General features: G+C 31.6%; 1 protein-coding gene across 7 annotated transcripts in view; it reads left to right on the top strand.

Annotated features, from left to right (window-relative positions):
* Nucleotides 1-24,365, top strand: part of LOC143252002 (uncharacterized) — a 108,451-nt gene that overhangs the window by 71,216 nt on the left and 12,870 nt on the right. For all 7 annotated transcript variants that reach the window (XM_076503494.1, XM_076503495.1, XM_076503499.1 and 4 more), the window contains 4 exons: nt 1,792-1,920; nt 11,684-11,852; nt 12,105-12,281; nt 19,266-19,304. In XM_076503494.1, coding sequence (XP_076359609.1) covers nt 1,792-1,920; nt 11,684-11,852; nt 12,105-12,281; nt 19,266-19,304 — 514 coding nt within the window. The remainder of the gene's footprint in view (nt 1-1,791; nt 1,921-11,683; nt 11,853-12,104; nt 12,282-19,265; nt 19,305-24,365) is intronic.

Below are 24,365 nucleotides of genomic sequence, written 5' to 3' on the forward strand. Positions count from 1 at the left end.
CATAATTGGTAGTTTTATCAGCCTCTCACATTTTATTTTGATAATGCAAGCACCATAAACAAAAACATGGAAATGAGTTTAATATGACCATGTGAACCATTTTTTTAAGGTGTAAAATATCAAGAGTGAGAGAATTTTTAATAATGTCCTTTTAAATGGAATTCAGAGTATTATATTTGCATACTTACTAGTTCCGTCTTTGTACCCTCCCATGGCATAGTATGTCTGCAGATACTATGCTAGATACTAGGTTTCAATACTTTTGTTGAGCCAGAGCATGGAGAGACCCATTGTGTAGCTTTGTGCATGACTTCAAACAACAGCAACAGTCTTTATATGAATACATTTTTGTTAGATTTTTTTATACTTCTTTCTGGTAACTTGAGATATTTTTCAGTTTTTCTGGCTTTCCAGTCTGAAATTTGAAAAAATTAAAAAAAATTATTAAAAAAATTGAACCTATGATTTGCAATATGATCTAGTGCCTAAAAACAGATTTGTAATGGCATTTTTAACAGTTTGCAAGATTTTAATTAAATATTTACTCCAAGTCTTATGTATATGGAATTTTTCATTTTTCTGTTATCTCAGAAAACTGGATAATTATAGCAACTGTTCTTGATTTTTACATGCGAGTCTTAGTGCATTATCAGTTTCTTCTTCATTTAATAAATACAAGTCTTAGTTTTATATGTGCAGGCCATTTAAGAAATGTGTATGTAATATTTCTCATGTTAACCATCAACACCATATAACATAGCTATCTTTTGTACTTCTCTGTAGAGTATCAAATATGTTATGTTTTCATGTGTGGAAGGTCAGACTAATTTCCTGAGAAAAAATATTTTTAAGCTTGTTAAATGTGTGTGGTATCTTTTCCTGTTTAAAACTAGGTTTAACTCTTCAGTTGTCCCACAAAAGATTATTAATTTCAAGCATGTTTGATCTTTCCCGACATTGGAATTACATTTTCCTTTACAATCTTTATAAGTTATAAAGACAGTATTCAAAGGTTAATATATGAACAGTCCCAATCATTCTTCTGTTCTGAACTCATTAGTCAGATATTTATTCTTCAGGATTTTTTTTCCTGTTTAGAGTTTTATATAATATTCTCCTGAGTTTGTTTAATTGTAAGGGTTTTGTGAGTGTAAGAATTTTTAGTTGTTGCATTGACTGTTGGCTAAAACTGAAAGATAATGCTGTTACTTTAATATAGAAAGTATTCACTGAATATAAAAGAAGTTTGGCCAACAGTAACAGCTGTTTGTGCTGAAATGTTATCAGTTGGAAATACATTTAAAAAAAAGAATGGATTATATGATTTGGAAATTTTTAGAGCTTAAAATTAGTTTTAACTCTTATATAGAAAAAAATATATCACTTTTTCTTTTCTTTAACTTTTGCACTTGTAATAATTAGAATTATATGCATGGAGTTTTGCTGAGGCTTAATGTCTACTAGATAAAAACATTGTCTACTGGAACGTTTGTGTAATTATAACTTCGTTGTTTGACTGGGCAGTTTTTTACTTTAAAGGATAAACTAAAATAAAGTAATTTTCCTAGTACTCAATCATACATAAGATTTTTAAATGCATCATAATTAAAATTCTAATGGAAAAAAAAAGTTAAGAAGGTAATGTGTTTGTATGTTACTGTTATATTTTTTATATTTTATAAAGCATTTCAGTGTTGTTCTTCTTGAGGATATAAATATTTTGTATTGTACTTAACTTTAAGATTTGTTTTAAGTAAAGAATGTGATATAATTCTAAGTTCAACCTTATAGGTGATGGGACTTCCCCGTAAACGTAACTATGCAGGAAGATGGGATGTTCTTATTCAGATGTCAACAAAATGCTTAAACAAGATGATGCAGATAGGTTCTCAACAGAGACGCAATTACATTTTAGATCAGGTAAACGTTTTTTTATTTCTTTGTCATTTATTATATTAGCTACTTGGTTGTTACACAAAAGTAATAAGACAGGGATGGCATGAATATCACTGTTGTTAATATTTTACAATAGCAATTTTATTTGCTCTTTCTTATACAATTTTACTGTTACAAATTATTTAATCATTATCAAAGAGTTAAAGGACTACAGTTAGACTGAATTTTACGTTCAAAACTTTTATCTGCTTCTAAAAAGTCCTTCAGCTTTGTTATCATCATGCAATCAAAATTGTAATTATTAGTCTCAAAAGTTTACAAGTAACTAGAAACTTGTAATGTCTAAATGTGAAAAAACCTGAGAACTGTATAGTTTGGAAATGTGTTTTTATGAAGTAATGCTCATTCTACATAGATATTTATTTGGTATATTTAGAAAGAAATGTGATAAGTGAGTTTTATGCTAATCTAGAATTCAAGTAATTAAATAAGTAGAACATGTTACACTTTTATTCTTTGGCATGCTAGCTTTTAACATTGAAATAGGAAAATGTAGATTTCTTATCTGTGTGATGTTATTAAAATGTTAAAACTGAAATGGTTGAAACATATTTGACTGATATCGTCTTTTGCATTAGTATCTGTGCGCACTATTATTGCAGTCTAATTTTTGCTAATGTTCTACATCAAATCTTACCTCAGTTTTCTCTGAGGGAGAGTAGAGCAGTTGTATATTTTTACTTTTTCTATCTGTAAAGTTTTTTGTAAACTAGGTAGAATGTTTTATTCTTCCATGGAACTAAGTTATTTTGGTGCACATCACTCCATTGATAACATGTCAGAAAACTGCACGGATGTTTTAACAGATGCTGAATATTGTGATTTTAGCGTAATGTCCTTAACCTGTTTTTACCAATGAGGATGAATAAATCATATGACTTTTCAGTTGAGTTTAATTTTACTTTTCTTCATTGTATAAATCACACAAGTAAGCTTTGGTATCTCTGTTAACTTGTTATTTTATCAGTATTCTGAACCTTAAAAACACTGGGAATTCTTTCATGGCATTCTACATTTTATACTCATTGCACGTGAACATAATGTGTTACTAATGTTGTCTGGAATGGAATCAGTTTAAATTTTCGTGTTTCAGAGCTGAAACACAGCAGAGATTTCTGTATCTCCTAGTATTGAAAGTGGAATATATATAACATTTACTCTTGATATTAGAATATATGTAACTGAAACTCTTAATCATATATTTCTCATAAACTTGTGAGATGATTATTCCTTAAGTGAGTCTTGCAAAGACTGAATTTCAGCATCATTTTTAAAGGCTATTTGGAAACAAAACCCAGTATCATGAAGAAAGAAAGAAAAGAAAAGGAAGAATTATTATTAAATATGACCAGTTTTGGCATCATAAGTACCAGTATCAAGAAAGTAATAATATGAAAATTGTAACAATATGACTTGAAAGTAATGCTTGAGGAAGTACATTTTTTATATGCTAATTTGAACTTTTTATGCTCCCAACAAAAAGTGTACACTTTTTATAAACTGACTACAGAGATAGTTTCCTATATCATCAGTATTACCAACTTTGCATATGCTTACAAAATTTTGAATTAGTGTTAGCCACTAAAATACAATCTGAGGGTGATGGGTTATACAAAATATCTAATACATTTTAAATATATTTATATCTGGTACTTAAATGAAGAACAGTGAAATAAAAATAACATACGAGCTATTAATTTTTATTTGTACTTGAGGCCTGTAAAGAGTATTTGAAGGGGATTAGAATATTGAATAAAGTGATTGGGCCTGGCATGGACAAGTGGATTAAGGCATCTGACTCGTAATCTGAGGTTTGCAAGTTTGAATCCCATCACACCAAATATGCTCAGCCTTTCAGCCATGGAGCATTATAATGTGACAGTCAATCCCATTATTCGTTGGTAAAAGAGTAACCCAAGAGTTGGCTTGGAGTGGTGGTGATTAGCTGCCTTCCCTTTACTCTTACGCTGCTAAATTAGGGACATATAATGCAGATAGCCTTTGTGTAGCTTTGTGCAAAATTCAAAACAAACAAACAAACTAAATAATGGATAACTTATTAGAATTTTAACTGAAAAAAAAATTAACTGCTATATTCTTACATAGGTGAGTTAAGCCATACATTTCAGTAGACTTTTCAGAAAAGGAATTACTAAATGAATTAAGTCAAATACTACATGTGGGAAGGTATAGTATCAGTTGTTAACACAAAAATTTAAATAAAAAAGTTATCATTACTGTGGGTTTTATTTCCAGTAGGAATATTTGGAATTGAAACAGAACTGAGATTGTTCAGTTTCAAAACATGTTATTATGACAAATATATTAAACTTGTATGTGAAAAGTAACAGTAACATTTCAATCACTGGTGTTCAGGAAATTAGGTTGGCATGGTAGACTTGAAAAATAAGAACTCTTATGGTGCAAAATCTAGTTAGTTGTTATTGAAGCTGGCATGCCTGTGAAATGTAGTGTGACATTGTTTTTTCTAAACATACAGTTAAAAATGAAACATTTTAATTAGTTTTGTACTTTTGTTGAATTTTGAGTTATATTCATAGTTCTTTTTACTCACTAGTTTTATGGGTCAAATAGATTTTTACTGTTTGCAGATTTATTTTTTCCCTTATTCCACTTGATTAGTTCTTTATTGTTTTTTCTGTCATTTGTGTACAGAAAATAGCATTTCAAATTAATAGCTACTTTTGGTATGCCATGTGTCATTGTTTTCCTTTAATTTAATACTAAACTCATTAGTTGCACTGTATTCTATGGCAGCCAAAATCTGAATTGCTATTTTTACAAGAAAAAAAAGCCTTGTTGCATTTCCATCTCAGGCTTTTTTTTTTTTTTTCATCACTACATTAAAATTTTGTATTGTATTTGTTATTTGTGTTCAATAAGTTATTAAAGTATAATTCGTGTCAACTTTTGTAACCCTTTCCTGCTTTGCTCACTTATATCTTCTAGAGAACAAAACAAGATAGAGGATTTATAAAATGTTTATTGTGGGGGAGTTGGTAAAACAAAATACATAAAGCAGAAATAACATTATTCAGCTATTTTGAAATTTTAACTAATTTTTGCAAAGAATGAAATTGTCTTTGTATCCTGCTTTAAGTGGTGTTTTCTAGCCCATTCTGGATGAAGACAGTTTCTGAGTAAAAAATAAATCTTTAACGTTTTTCATTTTATGTATTTTGCTATTTGCACAGAGGTGTTTAAAGTTGCTCAAACAAAATTTTTTGTTTTGTTCATACACCTGAGTGTGTGTAGTATTAAATCAAGAAAACTGCTTTTTACAAGCTGAAATTCTACTAGTTAATTAGGTTCTACTAGATAAATACTTGTGATGATAAAGAATATTCACTCTGTTTTTGAAAACCATGTGAAGCATTGTTGTAAGGTGACTTTAATCAGAATCAAATATCCTTGTAGCTTCTTTTTGCCAAGCAGGAAAGGGCATAGTAATGTATGTTGATTTAGTGACACATTTAATTATAGTAAATGAAAGGTGAGAGTTTAAGCTAGTACATAGAAGTCCAACTGGCTAAGGTGTCAAGAAGGTAAGGAATACTTTTTTGTATATGTTTATGAAAGAAAATTGGCCTTTACTGGAATTTAAGTAAGGTAAGTGTGCTGCACAGTTTATAGAAACAATTATAACGTCTTTGAAAACTGATTAGTGACACAAAACAAATCTATTAGCAATGAACTGAGAAGCTTATGTGAGTTTGGAAAAGTCTTGTCAAGGTGGGGTTTTAGATAAAAGCATCTGTTTATTTAATTAATTTGGAAACTTGAAAGGAATGTGTAAGTTTAAAGTTGCAACTGCAAAGTGCTTTTCTCATTACTATGTTAAAGAAATATGTGATTAATAAGCTAGTATTAAAATATTATTATAAAGGTTTATAGCATGCTTTTGTTAGGTAGTGATAGTTGAAGTATAATTGTAATATTGTGCAAATAATATTTGCTGCTGAAAAATGATTTCTTCAAGTGTACAGTTAAACAATTTTGTGGGATGTACAGTAGGTTCTTTACTTTTTGAAATTGTTGAAAGTAATGACTAAGATATACACAGCTATAAGTACTTCAGAAAAATAACTACTTTTTATTTTTAAGCAGAGTAATACAAATTTAAATTACTTTTTAAATATCTATTAGTTAAATTAACCATCATGTTCTGTGGATTTATGACCTTAAGTAGTTATAACTTTACTAGAAACTCATTCTTTAATTAAGTCTTCAGCTTGTATGTGTAGAAAACCTATAAAATTAGTGTTTATGTATAACTGGTGATGATGGTGATAATAAAATATTAACTTTTGTTAATAGAGTATAATGAAATAATTGCATTTTCAGAATTATAAGGTTATATTAAAAATTGCTTTGTTTATCAAGAGAGAGAGAGTTTGAGATTTAAAAGTTTCATTGAATATTTGTTTTTGCATGAATATTCTTAGATGCAAACATGTAATATTTCCAAATATATACAAATACATTAAGTTTATAAATAAATAAATTATTAGAAAGCAAGTTGGAAATTCTGCACAGATTTTTACCTTACAATGTCAGGAGTTTATCCCTTGAAATCTGTATAACTGATGAAAGAGCCTCAAGTAGCCCTTAAATGCTTCAACATGTAAAAAATCTAAATTTGCAAAAAATAATATTCTGGCACTTATTTAAAATATGAAACTTAGTTGTAGCTGTTTCACATGTCCTGAAGTAGACAGCCATCATGAGCAGTGACACAATAATATTTTCATTTGGATGGTTAACCTTTATTGTATATCCATGTTTCTTTCTACAGGGTTTAGTTACCTTTTTTGGACACATATATAGCTCACCAGAACAGTTAATTCAGTTAAAGCTTGTATTATACAAACCATCTTGTATTGAATGATATACATACCTGTATAAATACAAATACACTTTGAAATTACTCTTATAATTTTGAATTGTTCTTTTATAATTGTAGAGACATAAGAAGTTTGTCAAACCCCCCCCCCTCCAGTAGCACAGCAGTATGTCTGGGCTAACATCGCTAGAAACAGGGTTTCAGTATCTGTGGTGGGCAGAGAGCACAGATAGCTCATTGTGTGTAGCTTTATACTTAATTCTAAAGAAACAAAAGGTTATTTTCAGTATCATCTACTTCTTCAAGATTTCCCTTTCTTGGTAACACTTTCTTTAAAGGGATTGACTTGTAGGGAGGGCCTTCATGAATGGCTTGAAATTGTTTTTATCTGAACCTTTTTTGAATATAGGATTGTGTGTGATGGCAGCTAGTATCATAATGATCATTGGTATGCTTGGTAAGTTATACCACTAACATTATAAGACTGCTTCAGAGACAGGTGGGATGATGAATACGATAGTGATACATATATCTGTATATTGTACTTTTCAGCCTGAACACTGAATTTGTAAGAAGGTTGTCAGGCTAAATGCATATTCTACTAGATTAACGGAATTGATGATTTTAAAACATCACTAACTGTTGGTTGTTTTATCACACATTTGAATGTACATTCATGAGATCAGAAGACAGCTGAGATTTTATTAACCTGCAGTTAAATTGTGAACAATGTTGAAATGATAGTTGAGACAAAATAAAACTAATTGTAAACAGTGAGTTCTGGTATTACAAATACCACATGCTATATCAGTATAAATGTGTCATTCCAGTTGAGGTTCATGGGGAGTATTAAGAGTCTCCTAGATGCTAATATAAAACTAATATGCACAGAACGTGGTTAATAGTAATTCAAGTACTACTAACATTCATTGAAATGTGATGTACCAATTATGGTTGAAAGTTTGCTGTCATGGATGGAGTTCATAATGAATTGAGGAGGCCATACTAATCTTATGTCATCATCTGAAGTTGAATTGGGAATATTCTTTAATTACTTTGCTTTTCATTCTATAAAGATGTGAAATGAAACAGTGTAGAAATATGAATATTATATAAGTATTCATTGTTTTATCATAAAAACTTCTCTGTTCCAAAGTGTGGCAAATTCATACAAACCTGCAGTTCAGAGATATATTGAGTAATAATAATAATAAAAAAAAAACTCAGACAAAAAAAAAAAAGAAAGGATATGCAATACAGTTTAATTACTGGCAGTTTATTTAAAGGTATTGGGTATTATTGATTTCCGGTCATCTTCTCTGCCAGAAAGTTTCAGGGAAGTAAATGTCATCAGTCGTTGTTAAAGTCAGTTAGTACAAATTGATTTAGTTTGATTTACAAGATATGGCATATTACGTAGTATATTTATATCGGTTTAACATGCTTAAGAATGTGGTGTTTTCTCAAATAAGAAAGTAGTGTTGCAAGAAAGAATGAAGAGAAAACTACAAGTGGGAAGTAGATCAAGGACTTTGGTTTTTTAATGTATTAAAACAAACTGCTAGTCAGAGCCAGTGGTTATGTACTGAAAGAGTGTTTTTATTTATACATGTTGATGATTTTTAAATGAATCTGTTTATTTAAGTACAAAGTGTTGTGTTATTTATAATGTCAGATGCTATGAGCATTATGAGTGTTGAGTAAGATACCAGAGTGACTTAGCTATGTGTTATCTTTGCATTCACAAACAATAACGAAGTTTTAAGCATTTAAATTTTGTGTGGTGTTTCATAATAGAACTTGTACTGGAGAGTCTCTTGCAGCAGCCTATGCATGCCAGTAAAATATACCTAATTAATGAAGAAAGAACTGTAAAATGGATAAATAATATGATATGGTAATGAAAACTTTAATACATTTTTCATTGATGAGTTAAATCAATTTTATTGGTATTTTTATGTAATGTTAAGTTTAACATCATAATAAGAAGTTTTATCATCATGAGAATGTTTGTTTTTTACATTGTCAATGAACTTGACAGTAGCATCTTTCACAGAAAATGAATTAAGTTAAACAATAAACTATAGTTTGATCATGCAGTGAGAACTACTAAAGGTTAAAAAAAAAGGATAAAGATCCCATACTCTTGATAAATATACAGTTGTGTGCACACAAAAAAAAACTATATAAGTTGTATGTGTCATTGATTTTTTTAATGTGCAACAAGAAAAAAAAACTGTAGCAATGAAATTTTCCAGTTCAATACTTGTATATTCAAAGGAAATATTAAACTATTTAAGAATGAAATATGGGAATATGCAAATATTTTATATTGAATAAAATAATGTCTTTTGGAGGATGCAGAAAAAAAATTATAAGAAACGAAGGTTTACTGGCCTAGAATGTTATTGGTATATAGTTAAAACTATGCCTTAGCTCTAAAATGAGCAGGAATATATATGAGGTAATACACTTTAGTCTAGGCCATAACTCTTTTCTTTATTCTTGTAGGTACGAACCAGCAAACTAATAAGTAGTTTTAAGACTTCATATTATGGATTTAGTTTCTTCAGAAATAATGTGTAAAATTAATAAAGCCTTTACATTTAAAGATTATCATTTTAAATTGATTCTAAGAAAGGCAAAATAGAAAGTTCATTGTTTCATATCTTAAACTGGAACTATGTGGAAAAGTCATTCTTTAAGGATATTTTAAAGGCAAACTGACCTAAACCAAAAGTTGTTCATAAGAAAACTGAAAAAGTTAAGATAATTGAAATAAGAGATAACTGTGATGAAAAAAAAAGGTATGCATAAAAATTATACACAATGTGCCATTTTAAAGTAGTTTGTAGTACCTGGTTTTGAACATGACTGAGTTGCCTCTGGTTTCTCTCTTCTCTCTCTCTCTGGACATTTAAATAAGAAAAGTAGTAATATCTTGTTTTGTTATACTTTATATAGTTATTATATTGTTATACTTTGCATAACAACAAATACTTGTTAATTTATCGTTCCTGTCAGCAGTAGTTTATTAACTCAGCTATGCACTATATGTATAGACAGACAGATGGTTTTATGGGTCCCATAGTGATTTTTTAAAACTATACAAAACCAAAAGAGAGCAAATCAATCAGATGTTATCAGAGTTTTAATAATTCAGTTGGTATGTTTGTTCATGTACTGAACATTAGTCTTTCATTTTGAAAGTAAAATTGGAACCTTAGTGATGATATTTGATCTTTAAAGCAAACATAGCAGCTGTAAAAAATAAGCAATTTCAACGTTAACTTTGAAAGTGTACAAAAAAAAGTGTAATATTGTTTATCTCTCAAACACTCAAAGATTGTGTCAACTTGACCTACAAGACTAAATTTAGGAATGTAACTAAGAAAATGAGAGAGATATTTGTGTGCTTGTTTTTAACATATAGCTACACAGTGAGTTGTTTACACCTTGTCTTGTGGAGGGAATCAAAACCCCAGATTTTAGTACTGCAAGTAAGCAAACTGAACAATTCCAAGATCTGTTTGTATGCAATGTAACATTTTAAAATTTAATGAAGTAGTTTTTGTTTTAATTGGCTCTAAAGGTTTCAGCTCAAAACCCTAAATATCATACATACATAACAGAAAAAAATCAGTAGCATTGTAGCAACAGTGCAAAAACCAAAACAAAAAAAGAATTGCATGTTTACAAAGTAGTGGGAAATGTGGTAGATTGAAACTTCAGAAATTACTATGTGTAATCAAAGCTAATTATATTGTTCTATAGGCTCATATTTTACGACATATGAATTTTGTTTCCACACTACTGTATCTAGTTTATTAAAGTTATAACTACCAGTTAGTTTTTAAGCAAATGCCAGGCACAGAATAACTAACTCTTAGTTTATTAGAACAGTGCAAATTCCATTCTATGTGAAGGTAGAAATTTGTATTTCCTGTCCAGAGATTTACAGTAGGATTCTGTTGTTAAACTGAATCTCCTTTTGGCCAATTGCAGCTGGCAACTTCCAGATAAGGCTTCTGCTACACTTTATCCATTTAATTTGTATTAAGTTACAGTTACGTAGGATCTATCAGAAATAAGATAAACATGAAAAAACTGGACACTGGGATTAGTTGGAATGCTGTTATGAATATTTAATTGTTACTTGAAATAATTTTCCAGAAATTCAGATAAATATATAACTTTTACATACTTAGTAATAGTTTAGTATTTACCTTTTAATATTTGGGATAAAGCATCCTGCCAGAGTTGCAGTTTAAAAAAAAAAAAAGTTATTTTTAAGGTTTAATGCAAGAAAAGTGGATAATAATAGTTATGTAGAAATTTAAGTATTTTGTAAAATAATTATTTATCTAAAATTATACTTTTATTAAAGCTTTATAGATAAGTACAAGTTTCATATAAGTTGCTCTCTGCTTCAACATGTGAAGTAGAGTTAAGAAATACCATAGTGCTGTAGTAACTATATTTATTGAAAACATAGTATGTTTTATAAACTTTAAAAATAAAAGGGGAAAAATAGTAAAGAGAAATTTATTTTCATTGATGCAGTAAACTAGTAAAGGATTTAAAATAGAAAATAAGTGAAAAATTGCATTAAAAAAAAGGAAAAGTTTAATGCATATATATATATATATATATATAAACATAATTTGGAACAGTAGCACACCTTTCAGTTACCTACAACAACCAATGGTAAGTACTAAAGGGGGAAGAAAAAATCAAAATTAATTCAGTTTTCAGTATCAGTTATTACAGAAAAATGAGCTTCAGGGGACTTATTACCCTGCTCCTATAGGAGCCAACTTTGAGCTTGATCAAAACCTGATATTATCTATTCCACTACGGCAGACCAATGTGTACCCCTCGGCTCAGAGAAGGAAAATGCGTCCTTTTGAAGGGTTCAGGCGTAAAGCTGTTGTGATAGTACCCACTGATGAAGAGTTCAAAAGGAGACGTGAGAAACAAGAAAAAAAGGAGGGCAAAGATGTTCCTGACTCTGCTGTTTTGGAAATGAAAGGTAGGCTGTCCTGGTAAAGTACATTGCTGTAAAATGAGTGGATGATAGTGACTTTACTGTTTTACATTGAAAGTGATGTGAATATCTTGTCCCTAGGTCAGTGCCAAATTTTATCTTAAAGAGTTTCCTTGCTCTACTTGTGGATGTCAAAACACAACTACCCAGGGTATTTAGGTAAAATTAGGCAGCTAGGGATGAGAAGAAGCTTTGTTTCTGTTCAAGCATTAAATATTTACTGATATCTTATGACAGCAAACTTTGAACTTCCTAATGTTGGGCCATTATTTGATGAGGTGATTTTCACTGAACTTCCAAGGGAAGAGGCTGAGAAACTTGTGAGGAAGTACAATAATGAAGGCCGAGCTGCAGTAGGTCCTCCTCAGAAACGCTTCCGTCCAAATGATCAGTCTCCATCACGAGGATCACCAGGTTAGTGATAAATTAAGTACCCTTTAAACAGTACATAATTACCTGCCTTTTTCTTTTTTGAAAACTTAATGATAAAGTGCAATATTTAGTATAATTAATGATGTAACAACCTTGCACTTGTTACAAATGCTGAAATTAAAGGGTTGATTTTCAATGTAAGTTGAACTTTTTATTGATCTTGCTTAGTGAATTAAGATTGTATATTCATTGACCTGTTTATATATATTATAATTAACATAGCATTCAATACTGGTATTCTTTCTAATTGAGCAAAGCTTGCTTTTCAAGTGTTACAAAGATCCTAAGCTTATGAATTTGCTTTTTCTCTTAAAATGGGTTTAATTCTTTGTGATAAGGCAAATTCATTCTTTCTGTTATTTTCTGAAGCTTATTATTTCATCTAGACTGCTTAAATTGTTGTGTCATTAGAGAAAGGAGTCAGCCTCAGTTTTACAGATGCCTTTGTTTGGAACTCTGTGAAATATTGTTAATGTACAGTTATGTACATTAAAAAATGAACAAATTTATTGAACTCATACGTTTTCCATCCAAAATTTTGTCAATGGAAGTGTACTTACAACAGAACAAAGTGTATATTTTGTTTCAAAACTGCAATATGCTTAGCATGGTGAGAGCTACTTGAATACCTGTCCATCAAGGGCTGATCCCTCTCGGTGGTGATTCCTGTACATGGTGAGGGGGGCCTCCCAGGAAAGGTTCTGTTCTTTCAGTTTACCTCCTCTGGGTTCTAGACATCCACCCACATGTTTGCTGTGCATGGTGACACATGAAGGATAGGATCCTGGTGATTGAGGGGTGGTCCCCCTAGGGTCAGTCAGCTGGTCCACTTGGGCTAGGATCAACAAAGTACCAGTGTTGGATGTTCTCAACAAGTGTTGTGGACATTGTATGTGATGCTGTTGTTTGGGTATAGTGCTCATGAAACCCTGGTGTTGCTCCAATGTCCTTTAGCATTGTAGTGCATCCCCTCTTGGGGCTTCATGGTGGGTGGGGTCAGTGGGCATTGAAATATTTTTTGATTATGGATCTTCCAGATAAAAACTTAAATAGTGCAAAAAACAGTCCATAGGTAAATGACCACATCTTGAATATTTTGAGCAGCAATTTTCAACATCTGTAACACCTGTACCTCATTTTTTTATGCTACATTCTCTTTCAGACTAACCCATAGGGCATATGACTCCCTTTTTCATTCAGAGGAGATGAGAGGGACTTGCTGGCTCTCCAAAGTCAGTAAAGAAGCTTTGATCTGGTGACATATTGGTGGAAACATCCTCATCTCAACACAGTGAACTCCTCTTGCATTCAAAGGCAATTGGGGATTTGCCTATTGAGGTTACATCTCATGCTACTTTGGATTCGTCATAAGAAGTTATTGTTCAGAAGGATTTGAAGAATATCCCAGAGTCAGAGATTCTCGCTGATTTCTCCACTCAAGGAGTTTCTGCAGTGAGGTGTGTATCCACTCACAAAGATGAAATTATGAAGCCAACCAAATTTCCTCATTTTAACATTTACATCACCGTGTCCACCTGCCACCATTAAGGCAGGTTACCTTAATTGCAGGGTATGGCCATACATTCCAAACCCTTTTAAATGTTTCCTATGTCAGCGGTTTGGTCATTCAAAGATGTGGTCCCTGAGGTGTGCATGTTATGGTGGCAAGAACCTCAATGCCTATGAGTGTGAAACAGAACCTCATTGAGTCAGTTGCAATGGATCTTACCTGTCCTACTTTCTTTCTTGCCCTAAATAGTTGGAAGAAAAAGAGGTGCAGCAGTTGAAAACGATTCAAAACATTACTTACCCTGAGGCTCGAAAGTTGCTGTCCACCACTTCATCTCATGTATGCTACTGCACTTCGTTTTACTACTACAGTGGGAGTGCAGACAGATCTCTATGTGCTTCCAAAGTAATTGTTCTCAAACCATATGAAAAGTTTTTTGACCTCCATGGTTAAAAAAGTTGATAAATCAACTTCAACGCCCATCTCTGTCCCTAATATCCGTTCCAGCAAACCCCAAGATTCACTTCCTTTGGTTCTTAGTACGGGCATTTCCTTGGGTACATCTTCTTCCACCCCAAGATGCAAAATGATCATTTGTTCATGTCCTCAGTCACTGGAATCCTTTTTCAACAACAAAGACCTGTCCAGTCTACCCAGGGCAGGATCCATGGAGGTCTCAACAGAGATCCCTTTTGTTTATGACCACATCTTTTTTCTTTATTGTCTTTATTCGAGGGAGGTCTATTGCCTACACATAAATAAAAATGGCCACCTTGATTCAATGGAACTGTTGAGGTTTACGTTCTAATCTAGATGACTTCAAAGTACTGATTGCTTCCTACCATCCTGCATGTCTTTCCTTACAGAAAACATTTATGAAACCTGCTGATACAGTCACCTTTCAGCAGTTTTCTTTATACAGAACTGACAAGCTGTGTGGTGGACGAGTGCATGGAGGGGTGGCATTGTTGATTGATCAGCATGTGCCCATCCTGTCTTTGCCACTAGACACACCCTTGGAGGCTGTTGCCATCCGTGTTTCTTTGGGTCATGCCATCGCTGTTTGTTTTCTCTACCTGTCACCTGGAGAGACCTGTGATCAATCAGACCTTGATGCTCTCATTGAACAGTTGCTGTCTCCATGAGGAACTCTAAAGGACATTATCCCCTCTGGAGAAGTGCTGATATTGATAGGAGGGGTCGCTCTGTAGAGCATATGCTCTCTGATCACAATCTTTTTCTTTTCAAAAGTGGTTCTTATATTCATTTTCATGCACCTAGTCAGTCCTTTACTGCTATTGACTTCTCAATTGACTCCCCTTCACTATTCTCCAACTTTTCATGGAAAGTTGACAATAATCCACAAGGCAGCAGTGAACATTTTCCTATAATTTTGAGAGAGATTGGCCATGGTCGATGCCACCTGACCTGCATGCCCTGGTGGAAGCTGGAACAAACAAAGTGACCCGCTTTTACTACTATTGCAGAACTTGATCCTGCAATATTCTGTTAGCCATCAATAGATGACTGTGTGGCAGCAGTAACTGACTGTATTATACAGGCTCAGTGTATTCCTAAAACCTCGACATGTTTTCCATGATATTCTCATCTGTGGTGGAATCCTTCCTGCCACATAGCACGGAAGGCTCAATAACTTTTCGTAGGTATCCCACACACTTGCACCTCATCGCTTTCCAGTAGGTCCATGCACATGCTAGGTGGGTAAGATGCCAAAATCAGAAGGACTGTTGGATTAAGTTTACAAGCTGCATATCTTCTACCACCAGTTCCAAAGTTATATGGGACAAGATTGGAAGTGTCAGTTGGCAGTATAATTCTGTCCCCCTTTCAGTCTTGCTCTCTTATGGCCAGGAAGTAGCTGATACCTGGAGCATTGCCAATACTCTAGGTGAAAGCTTTTGCCAGGTATCTAGCACTTCTGCTTCTTCCTCCACCTTCTGAGCCATCAAGACTCAGGCAGAGTGATCACCTCTTTCCTTTTGAGCTGGTTGTCTCTATGACTGTAATCATTCCTTTACACTGGTGGAACTCAAACTGGCCCTTCATCAGTCTGGCAGTACCTCAGTCATTCTTGATGGATGTACACTACAAAGTGCTGTGCCATCTATCTCCTGCTTCTTTTGCTATTCTTCTGATTGTATTTAACTGGATCTGGCAGGAAAATTTTTCTTGATGCTTGACACCAGGCTATTGCCCTACCTTTCTCCAAGCTTGGGAAGGATCCCAAGATTCCTTCAAACTATTGTCCAGTTGCTTTGATGAGCTGTCTCTGTAAGACTTAAAGAGTATGCTTAATGCTCATCTTGTTTGGTTCCTTGAATCAAACAACCTCCTCTCACTCACACAATGTGGATTCTGACGATAGTGCTTCACCATGGACCACCTGATTTGACTTGAAACTTCAATCTACTTCTATCCAGTTTTTCTGGATGCCAGGCCATCTTGGTATTCACAGGAACGAGGTTGCAAATGCTTCAGCTAAATCTGTCTGCTCTGGCACTATCACTGCTGTGCCTTTACCATACATGGACTATGGTCCTGTATTCAAGACTGAATTCCATGCCAGTTGGCAACCAACTTGGAGTGAGTAACGTGAAAATAAACTTTTCCATATAAAACCCTTTATTGGACTTGGGCCATCTCACTTTCATAAGGATCAGAAAGAGAAAGTTGTTCTGAATAGACTACTCATTGGTCACAGTTTTGTAACTCATCGTTTTCTTTTATCTAGGACTGATGCACCAGTGTGTTGTCTGTGTTGACACTTAGGTCACAGTAAGCCACATTTTACTCTCTTGCCATCATTATAACTCTCAATGACAGCAACATTTTAAACATGTTCTGTCTCTAGGTTTAACTGTAACGTTAGACAGTGTTATTGGCAATGGTGACACTGTCCACCTTACAAATGTTTTTAGTTTTTTAAAGGCCATTAACCTTTTTAATGCTATTTAAGTTTTTTTTAATTTATACATTAGAGCTTTGTCCATTATAAAAGTTTTGGATCTATATTCTCAGCAAACAATTGGTAAAAATAATGAGATACCAAAATGCTTGTTATGTTGTTCTTTTGTACCAGTCATACTATCAATGCTTGGGTTGTGAACTTGTTAGAAAATTTGATTGTCATATTACTTCAGATGTTGAAAAGTGACACTCATATTGCTAAGATATGATATTTTATTAGCATTTCAGCTTTATCAGTTGTGTACAGACTAGTGAAATAATACTCAACAATAATAAAAACAAATAAAAGAGAAAATACGAGATTTACTGGCATAGGATTATGGTTTAAATTAAAGTAGTTGTGGCTCAAGTCAGTGCTGAGACCAGAAAAGAAAATACTATGGTCCATACTGAAGCAATGAATTATTAAATTTGTGTGTAAAATGCTTATTGACAAATTAAATTAAAATCCTCTTTTTACTTTTATGAGATGTAATATTTACTATCTTGAGTCTTATTTTGAAAGTGTGGAAAATTTACGAAATCAAATGAATAAAGTAGATATGTACTCTATATATCAGCTAGCTGTACAGCTTAGTTTGTATTTCAGCATCATACACAAATGAAATAGATGACTTAATGTAAGGTTGACTTCAGCAGGTGAAAGTAAAAAAAAAAAAAGGTTTAAAAAGGCAGTTTTGCTTTTAACAGATGTTGTGGAAACTTTAAAGATAAAGATTCACATTTTATTTGCACAATGGTTAATACCATGTTTATGTTATTCATTAACATTGTTCTCTATAGAAGACTAAATGCTCATTGGTTTGAGTATTTTCAGTAGCCATTTAAAATAACTAACTTATGAATATGCTTTTGCATAGAAATTATTAAGCATATTGAATAGGTTTCAGTGAATTCTGGCCAACCATTTAGTAAGGTGGGGTTTTTGAATAAGTCATTTAACTTGATAACAGATAATTCTGTCCTGGAAAGCCCTTGAAAACTCCCACATTTTATAGTATATACTTTCACCTGTCTACATTCCCTCAAAGAAATCATGAATTTCAATAGTTCGTTTAAAATTGTGTTTGTGGGACCTATACCATTTGTAATCTTATTTTTGTTGTTGTTCAAAACACAGAAAGGAAAGGAAAAAACTTATCTTGGAATTTAAGATGTTTAGAGGCACAGTAAACATTATTTTGGTAGTTGACTGTTGAGGTTTTAGTAACTTCTTTCCCTTTGCTTACATAGTTAGGTTAGTCTTTATTTCCAACATTCCCAGTAATTGTAATTTATCATTTCAATTGAGTTGAATGGTAATGCAATAAAACAGATGATTACATTAGGTATTTCTCTAAAGGAACTAGGAGATGTGGCTTATGAAACTGGAAGTTTGCTTACGTGACAATACGAGTCAGTAACAGGTTTTGAACTGTGCGTCTCCACCTGCAGACTATATAGTTAGCATAAAATAAGCTTAAGACTAAAATAAGAAAAGTTTTGATGGGGTAAAGAGGATGGATATATCAGAATATTATTACTTTAACTTCAAAATTAATATTTCAAAAATGATTTGTGTTTCCAACCTAAAAACTTCATCAATTATTATATTGAATACATAGGTAAGAAGACAAATGTAAATACAAATTTTAACAGTATAATGAGGAAAATTATAAACCTGTTTCCACCATGCATGAAATGTAAAGGTTGTATTGATGCACTATGTCTCCAGTTCTTTAAAAAGTTAATTGTTTGGTGTAACTACAACTCTCAACTAAGAAAAAGATGTAAAATAATAGAATGTAAATGTGTGGTAAAACCACAAGGTGTACAACATTTTTAATGTGTTTGTGATAGTGGTCTTGATGATAATATGGATGTGCATATTTCCTTATTGTTTATGATGTTGAAAGGAATTTTATGAAATAATAGTTAAACTATGTGTTTGTTATTTTAAAGGATATTTCTTTGATTTATTTTATCATTAGTAGCTGAAATTTGTTTCCCTTTTTTATAAACATAAATGTTAAACGTGTTTTCTGGAGTTGAGCATTTGGTTTAGTGAACGTATATCTTCTGCTAAACTTTCAGTAAATCTTAGAATAATGTTAAAGAAAGAAGTAGTAGTAATAAGCTGTTCATAATGGCTGACTTACAGAAAATAATTATCTTAGCTCTCAGTTTGAGATGTCTATTCCAAATGACATGAAGTGTTAGCATTATTGTTTACTAGTGTATTCTTTACAGACACCTGCAGTTAATTGATTCATTATGATTTTCACAGTTAAATAAATGTAGTTTACAGATGAACCTTGAATTACATGAATAATAAAAATGAAACAAGACTTTATCTTTTTGCTATTTACCTGAAATTAATGTTAAAACTATAGTACATTGTAATTTAATACTTTTTCACAAAGCCATTTTTTTAGTTTATAGTTATTTACCAATATTCATATTTCCCTTTTTTTTATCTTTATATTTAGTAGGGAGAGGTGGTTTCCGAGGAGGTCCAAGTCAACCAAGTGAGTTAGCTTTATTTATTTTCAAGCTCGAGTACAGTTACTTAATGACATTTCTTTTCTATGCCAGTTGTCAAGAATTGTCTAATCTAATTTTTCATCTTCTGATTGAATAAGATATTTTACAATCTGAGGAAAGAGATTGACTGATTTAATAACAGTCATTGTAACAATCCTTCAGTATTGTTTACAATAAATGCTCCAGTCTTTGACTGGTATTTAAGGAGTCAATTTTTTCTTTGACATCCTGATGCCTACCTATGAGAAAGTAGTATATTTCACACTGTGAATATGTGAGAATAAACTGTTATTTTTTAACATGACAAAAGTGGAAATTCAACTGGTTGTTTCTTTGTGTATATTGATGTTTCTTGCAAATTAAGTCATTAAAAGAAATTATTCCTAGAGATTATTAAATTGTGTTTTAAGTGAATGTGTTAGATATGTGTACATCCCAAAACAAAATGAATAACTTGTTTTTCTTTGTTACATATTTGAACATTTTTGTGTGTTTTGATAAATCACTGAGATAGTTTTCTGTTATGAAGTTAGTTATGCCCCGGTCAGTGTGCAGTGTTTCTGTATGAATGTAAGAATGTTTAACCTTATCAGCATAGTTTAAGGTTATGTCATTATGTTTGAGTTGCATGAAATTTTATTGAATTACTAATTTATTAATGAGTTTGGTATCAAATTGTAGATTATAATTCAAATTTTATTATACATTAATTTAAAAGTAAATGTTAAAAACACACCTAAATATTGATTTGTGTGTGTCTTGTGTTATGGTGAATGCAGTATTGGTTCAGATTAGGTGTTTTTTGATGTACAAATGCAAAGTTATCTTTTCTCTTTGCTTAGATGTCATTACATTTACTAGCTTATACTCTGTGGGGCCTATCCTACTTCTTTCAATTTTTGAAATGCATATGTACACCTCCTTCTGTCTATAATGTGAATAACCAATCAAAAGCTTGTATTATCCTTCTAGTAGTTTTGAGCATTTTTGAAGTATTTGGGCAACAAACTCCTCCTTCTCATGCTAGAGTTAAAATGGAAAGGTAAGACTTTAGTTAACTCAGGAATTCATATTTTTTGTGACCCAAATACATCTTTGTTACTTAGCTTGATAAATTATTGTGCAAAATTCTGTAAAGATACACTTAGTAATTTAAAAGTTATAGCTTGAAAACTGTAGGAAGCAAAAAATGGTTACGAGGTTGGTCTATAGGACCAAGCCAATACTGACAGAGTTAATTAATTAGTTTAAGGTAGAATATTTATTTTTAGTATTTGTAACTGAATTACAAACTAGCAATGCTTAAAATGTATATATGTGTGTATATATAACAGTTATATATACTCAAATGACATGAAGTGTTAGCATTATTGTTTACTAGTGTATTCTTTACAGACACCTGCAGTTAATTGATTCATTATGATTTTCACAGTTAAATAAATGTAGTTTACAGATGAACCTTGAATTACATGAATAATAAAAATGAAACAAGACTTTTTTGAGAAAAAGTGAGTGTATATATTGTATATACACACACACACACACACACACACAATGTGAGGTCTTTTATTGAGAAAGTGCAATTGTTAGTGCTTTTGATATTTCCTTCCTCTGTCTCTTTTAATAGGAAGTTAGTAGATCTTAACATTTATGTTTCTCTGTTATTATGACCCTTTGGGCATCTTACATTTGTGACAATTAAATTACTAGATGGTCTCGTTTACAAAATTTAGTTGAGCTGTGACAGCCCTGAGACATTAGTGTAATTTTTTTATTTTTTTACAGTTTGCTGTTATACATATTTAATTGCAGAGATAAGTGTAAGAAATAGCTGAGAAGGATATTAAAATACATACCAGTGTTGTAACTGAGAAGACATTAGTGCCTGAGACTGAAATCTTCTGATAATTACCTATCAAAAATTAAGTATTTAGTATAAAAATCATATGCATTCAATAAACTTTAACTATTGACATCTTATCTGCAATTCTTTTACACATTAGTGCTGCAGTCTTTCTTTTTAAAGTTTTCTCATATAATAAAAAAAATTGATGGTTAAAAAAAAAATAGATCAGCAAATAAAAAAAACTCATTTTCCAAAGGTTTATGGTATTAGTGAATTTTTTATGATATTTGAAACAAAACAGAATCACAGCAGGATCTACTAGACATGTTAAGTATCAGGATTACTCGCTAATGTGTTTTGTAAACACATGCACTAGATGAAGGTAATACAAATTAGTAAACCTATGCATAATGTATGACACCAAATTAAATTTTTTAATAGCTTGTGATATAACTGTGAATTGATGTACAAGTAATTTGGCAGTTAGTGACTATAAGCAAAAATGAGGGATTCACTATAAACATATCTCCTGCCAGTACAGCAGTAAGTATATGGATTTACAACATAGCTATGTTTGTGTCTAGGATTACTTTAGCCTAGACCTGTAAGTTTCATATTTATAATGTTTAGAGGTGAGAGATACATAGAACTTTATTCATCACATATTATGTTTTTCTAATCAATTTTGTTTTTAATTAAATAATATTGAGCGAGTTATCCAAGCATCTGTGTTATAATATTGGAATGTTTGAATAGTTTAGAAATAGAGTTTTTTTATCTTGAGACTCTCAATGCTTTCATGAACATAGTTTTATATATGCTTTAGTTTGTAGATGTATTTTTTGATACATTTATCTAAGTAATACAGGCACATTTTATGATTGATCTTATGTATTTTTTTGTAAAGTTTTGATGACTTTTTTTTCTGATAAAGTTCTCTGGTTGGTGCCAAACTCCTCAGGTAACCTTTAAGAAAAACAACTGGTTTTTATGCTATTAATGTGTTGTATCCAGTTCGATTTTGAGTCAAATGTATACAGTTTCTAAGAATTTTGATGATGTTTCTACTTGTAAGAGATTACTGTGGTATTATTTTGTTTGTTTCATATGATTCTCTAATTATATGACTTGTGTTTTATGTTCATTTATTGCAGTACAGTTCTGTTTCCTGTAGTTAGTATTTGTATATTGTATGGTGATGTTGCTGGGTTAGGGACAGTATTCCAGTTTGCAACACCATTTGTAAACTGTGAGCAAAAGGTGTAGTTTGGGTCTTTGATAGGCATGTCACATGCATACACACACACTTAGTAAACAGTGTAGGGCAAAGTACTCCTCTTTGAGGGACACTTGCCTCCAGAGTACAGCACTTGGGGTTGGTACTCACAAAATTTACTGTAATACTACCTTCCAGAAAATCAGCAAATAGTTTTTTGAGGAGTCCAAGTTTGCATAGCTTGTATATAAATCCATTATGCCATACCTTATCAAGTACTATTTCAACATCAAGGAAGCACATGACTTTCTTTTATAATTATTTTTTTTAATATTGGTACTTCAGCACTGGTTTGATCCCACAGATCAACCTCTATATCAGATTGTGCTTGTTATAGTTTTTATGGGTTTTAAATTAGTGAGTATATCTTCATGAAATTTTGCAGGTTTACAGTAAACAAGGCTTCATACACAAAATATCAGATTATTTCTATTAAGTTTTAAGATTTATTTTAAGTGGTGTTTTATGCATCATACAAGTTTCAAATTTCACTTGCAAAATCTTTAACTTTCCATTTTGTTATTTTCACTTTCAAATCTGTATGGGTTTGGTTACTTTGATTTGACTTTGTTTTAGTGGACTAATATTTTGTAAAGTAGTCACATTTCAGTTGTAATACTTTATGTATGTGCATTATTACTATTTACAAATAAGTTCTTGAAGTTATTTTTCTTAAAACATAGAACAGCAAATAAGGAGGTATAGCAAACAATTTTCTTGTAGTTATGAACTTTGTACTCATTTGCTGTAAATTGCTAAACCTTACCAAATTTTCCTTGTGAAGGATGGGAAATTAAATAAGTTTTTAATGTATATAAACATTTTGAAACAAATAAAAGGCATAAATTAATAGATCAGTACTGTAGAATTTCCCTGTAATTAATCAATCTTATTAATTAATCTGTATTGGAATCTTTAAAAAAATATGAAATTTTGAGCTCACTAAATACTTCCTTTAACACTTTGAATTTAGCATAAAAAGAAAGAGTTTGATGCTGAAATGCATCATATACAGAAGTAGGTGTGAGTCAGTAAATGTAAGGAAATCTCAGCAAATGATGGGAAATTCTTAATTTATGTTATAGTTTGTCAATATCAATAATTTTAGTATCTAATTCATAAGAAACTATAGACTGTATTTGAACATCACAAATATCTAATTTGAACCAATGCTGAATTCAACAAATCGTGACGTACAGAGTGATCTTTAGGTATGTTGTTGTTGTTTTTAAATATTTACTTTCAAATTAGGAAATTAATGTATGATACAAGAATTTCAATTATATCTACAATTTGATACCAAACTTATTGTGTTTTAAGTGTTGGGTCAGTGTGAATAGTTGTTTTGTTTGTATTTGTAGCATTTTTTTTATATGGGAACAGAAATGTTTAGGATCTGTTTTTTAGCTTAGGTGAGCATGGAAGTTGTCCCATTTTTATGATTTTATAAGTTTAATTTTATTTATGAGAACATTTTTTGTATGTCACCAGTTATATATTGTTAAACCTTTTTCATTCCTTTATTTGGAGCAACAAGATTGAAAGAAAAAATAAACACCATTGTTTTGAACACTGCAAATCAAATAAACAGAACATAACCACAGAAAACACCCAGATATTAAGTGGGGAAGCAAAAGTAAAGAAGCTCTTCTTGTACAGTAACTAAAATGAAAATTAAACTAATATAAAGGAACACCTTTATACCTATACCAATTAATAACCTAATATCCAACTGCAATGCCCCCTACAGTCCCGTACCCATTTATACTCTCGTCCCTAAGATTAGTCCGGCAGTGGTCACTTTCAAACTCTCTTTCTTTACCTGAAGATGAACAAGGAAGGTTGAAACATTGTTCTCTCTTTATCAGTAAAAGTGTTAATACCCATACTAGCCATTCTGAGATGCATTTTTATTTCAAGTGG

The sequence above is a fragment of the Tachypleus tridentatus genome, chromosome 6 (assembly GCF_004210375.1).
Source record: "Tachypleus tridentatus isolate NWPU-2018 chromosome 6, ASM421037v1, whole genome shotgun sequence".
NCBI lineage: Eukaryota > Metazoa > Arthropoda > Merostomata > Xiphosura > Limulidae > Tachypleus > Tachypleus tridentatus.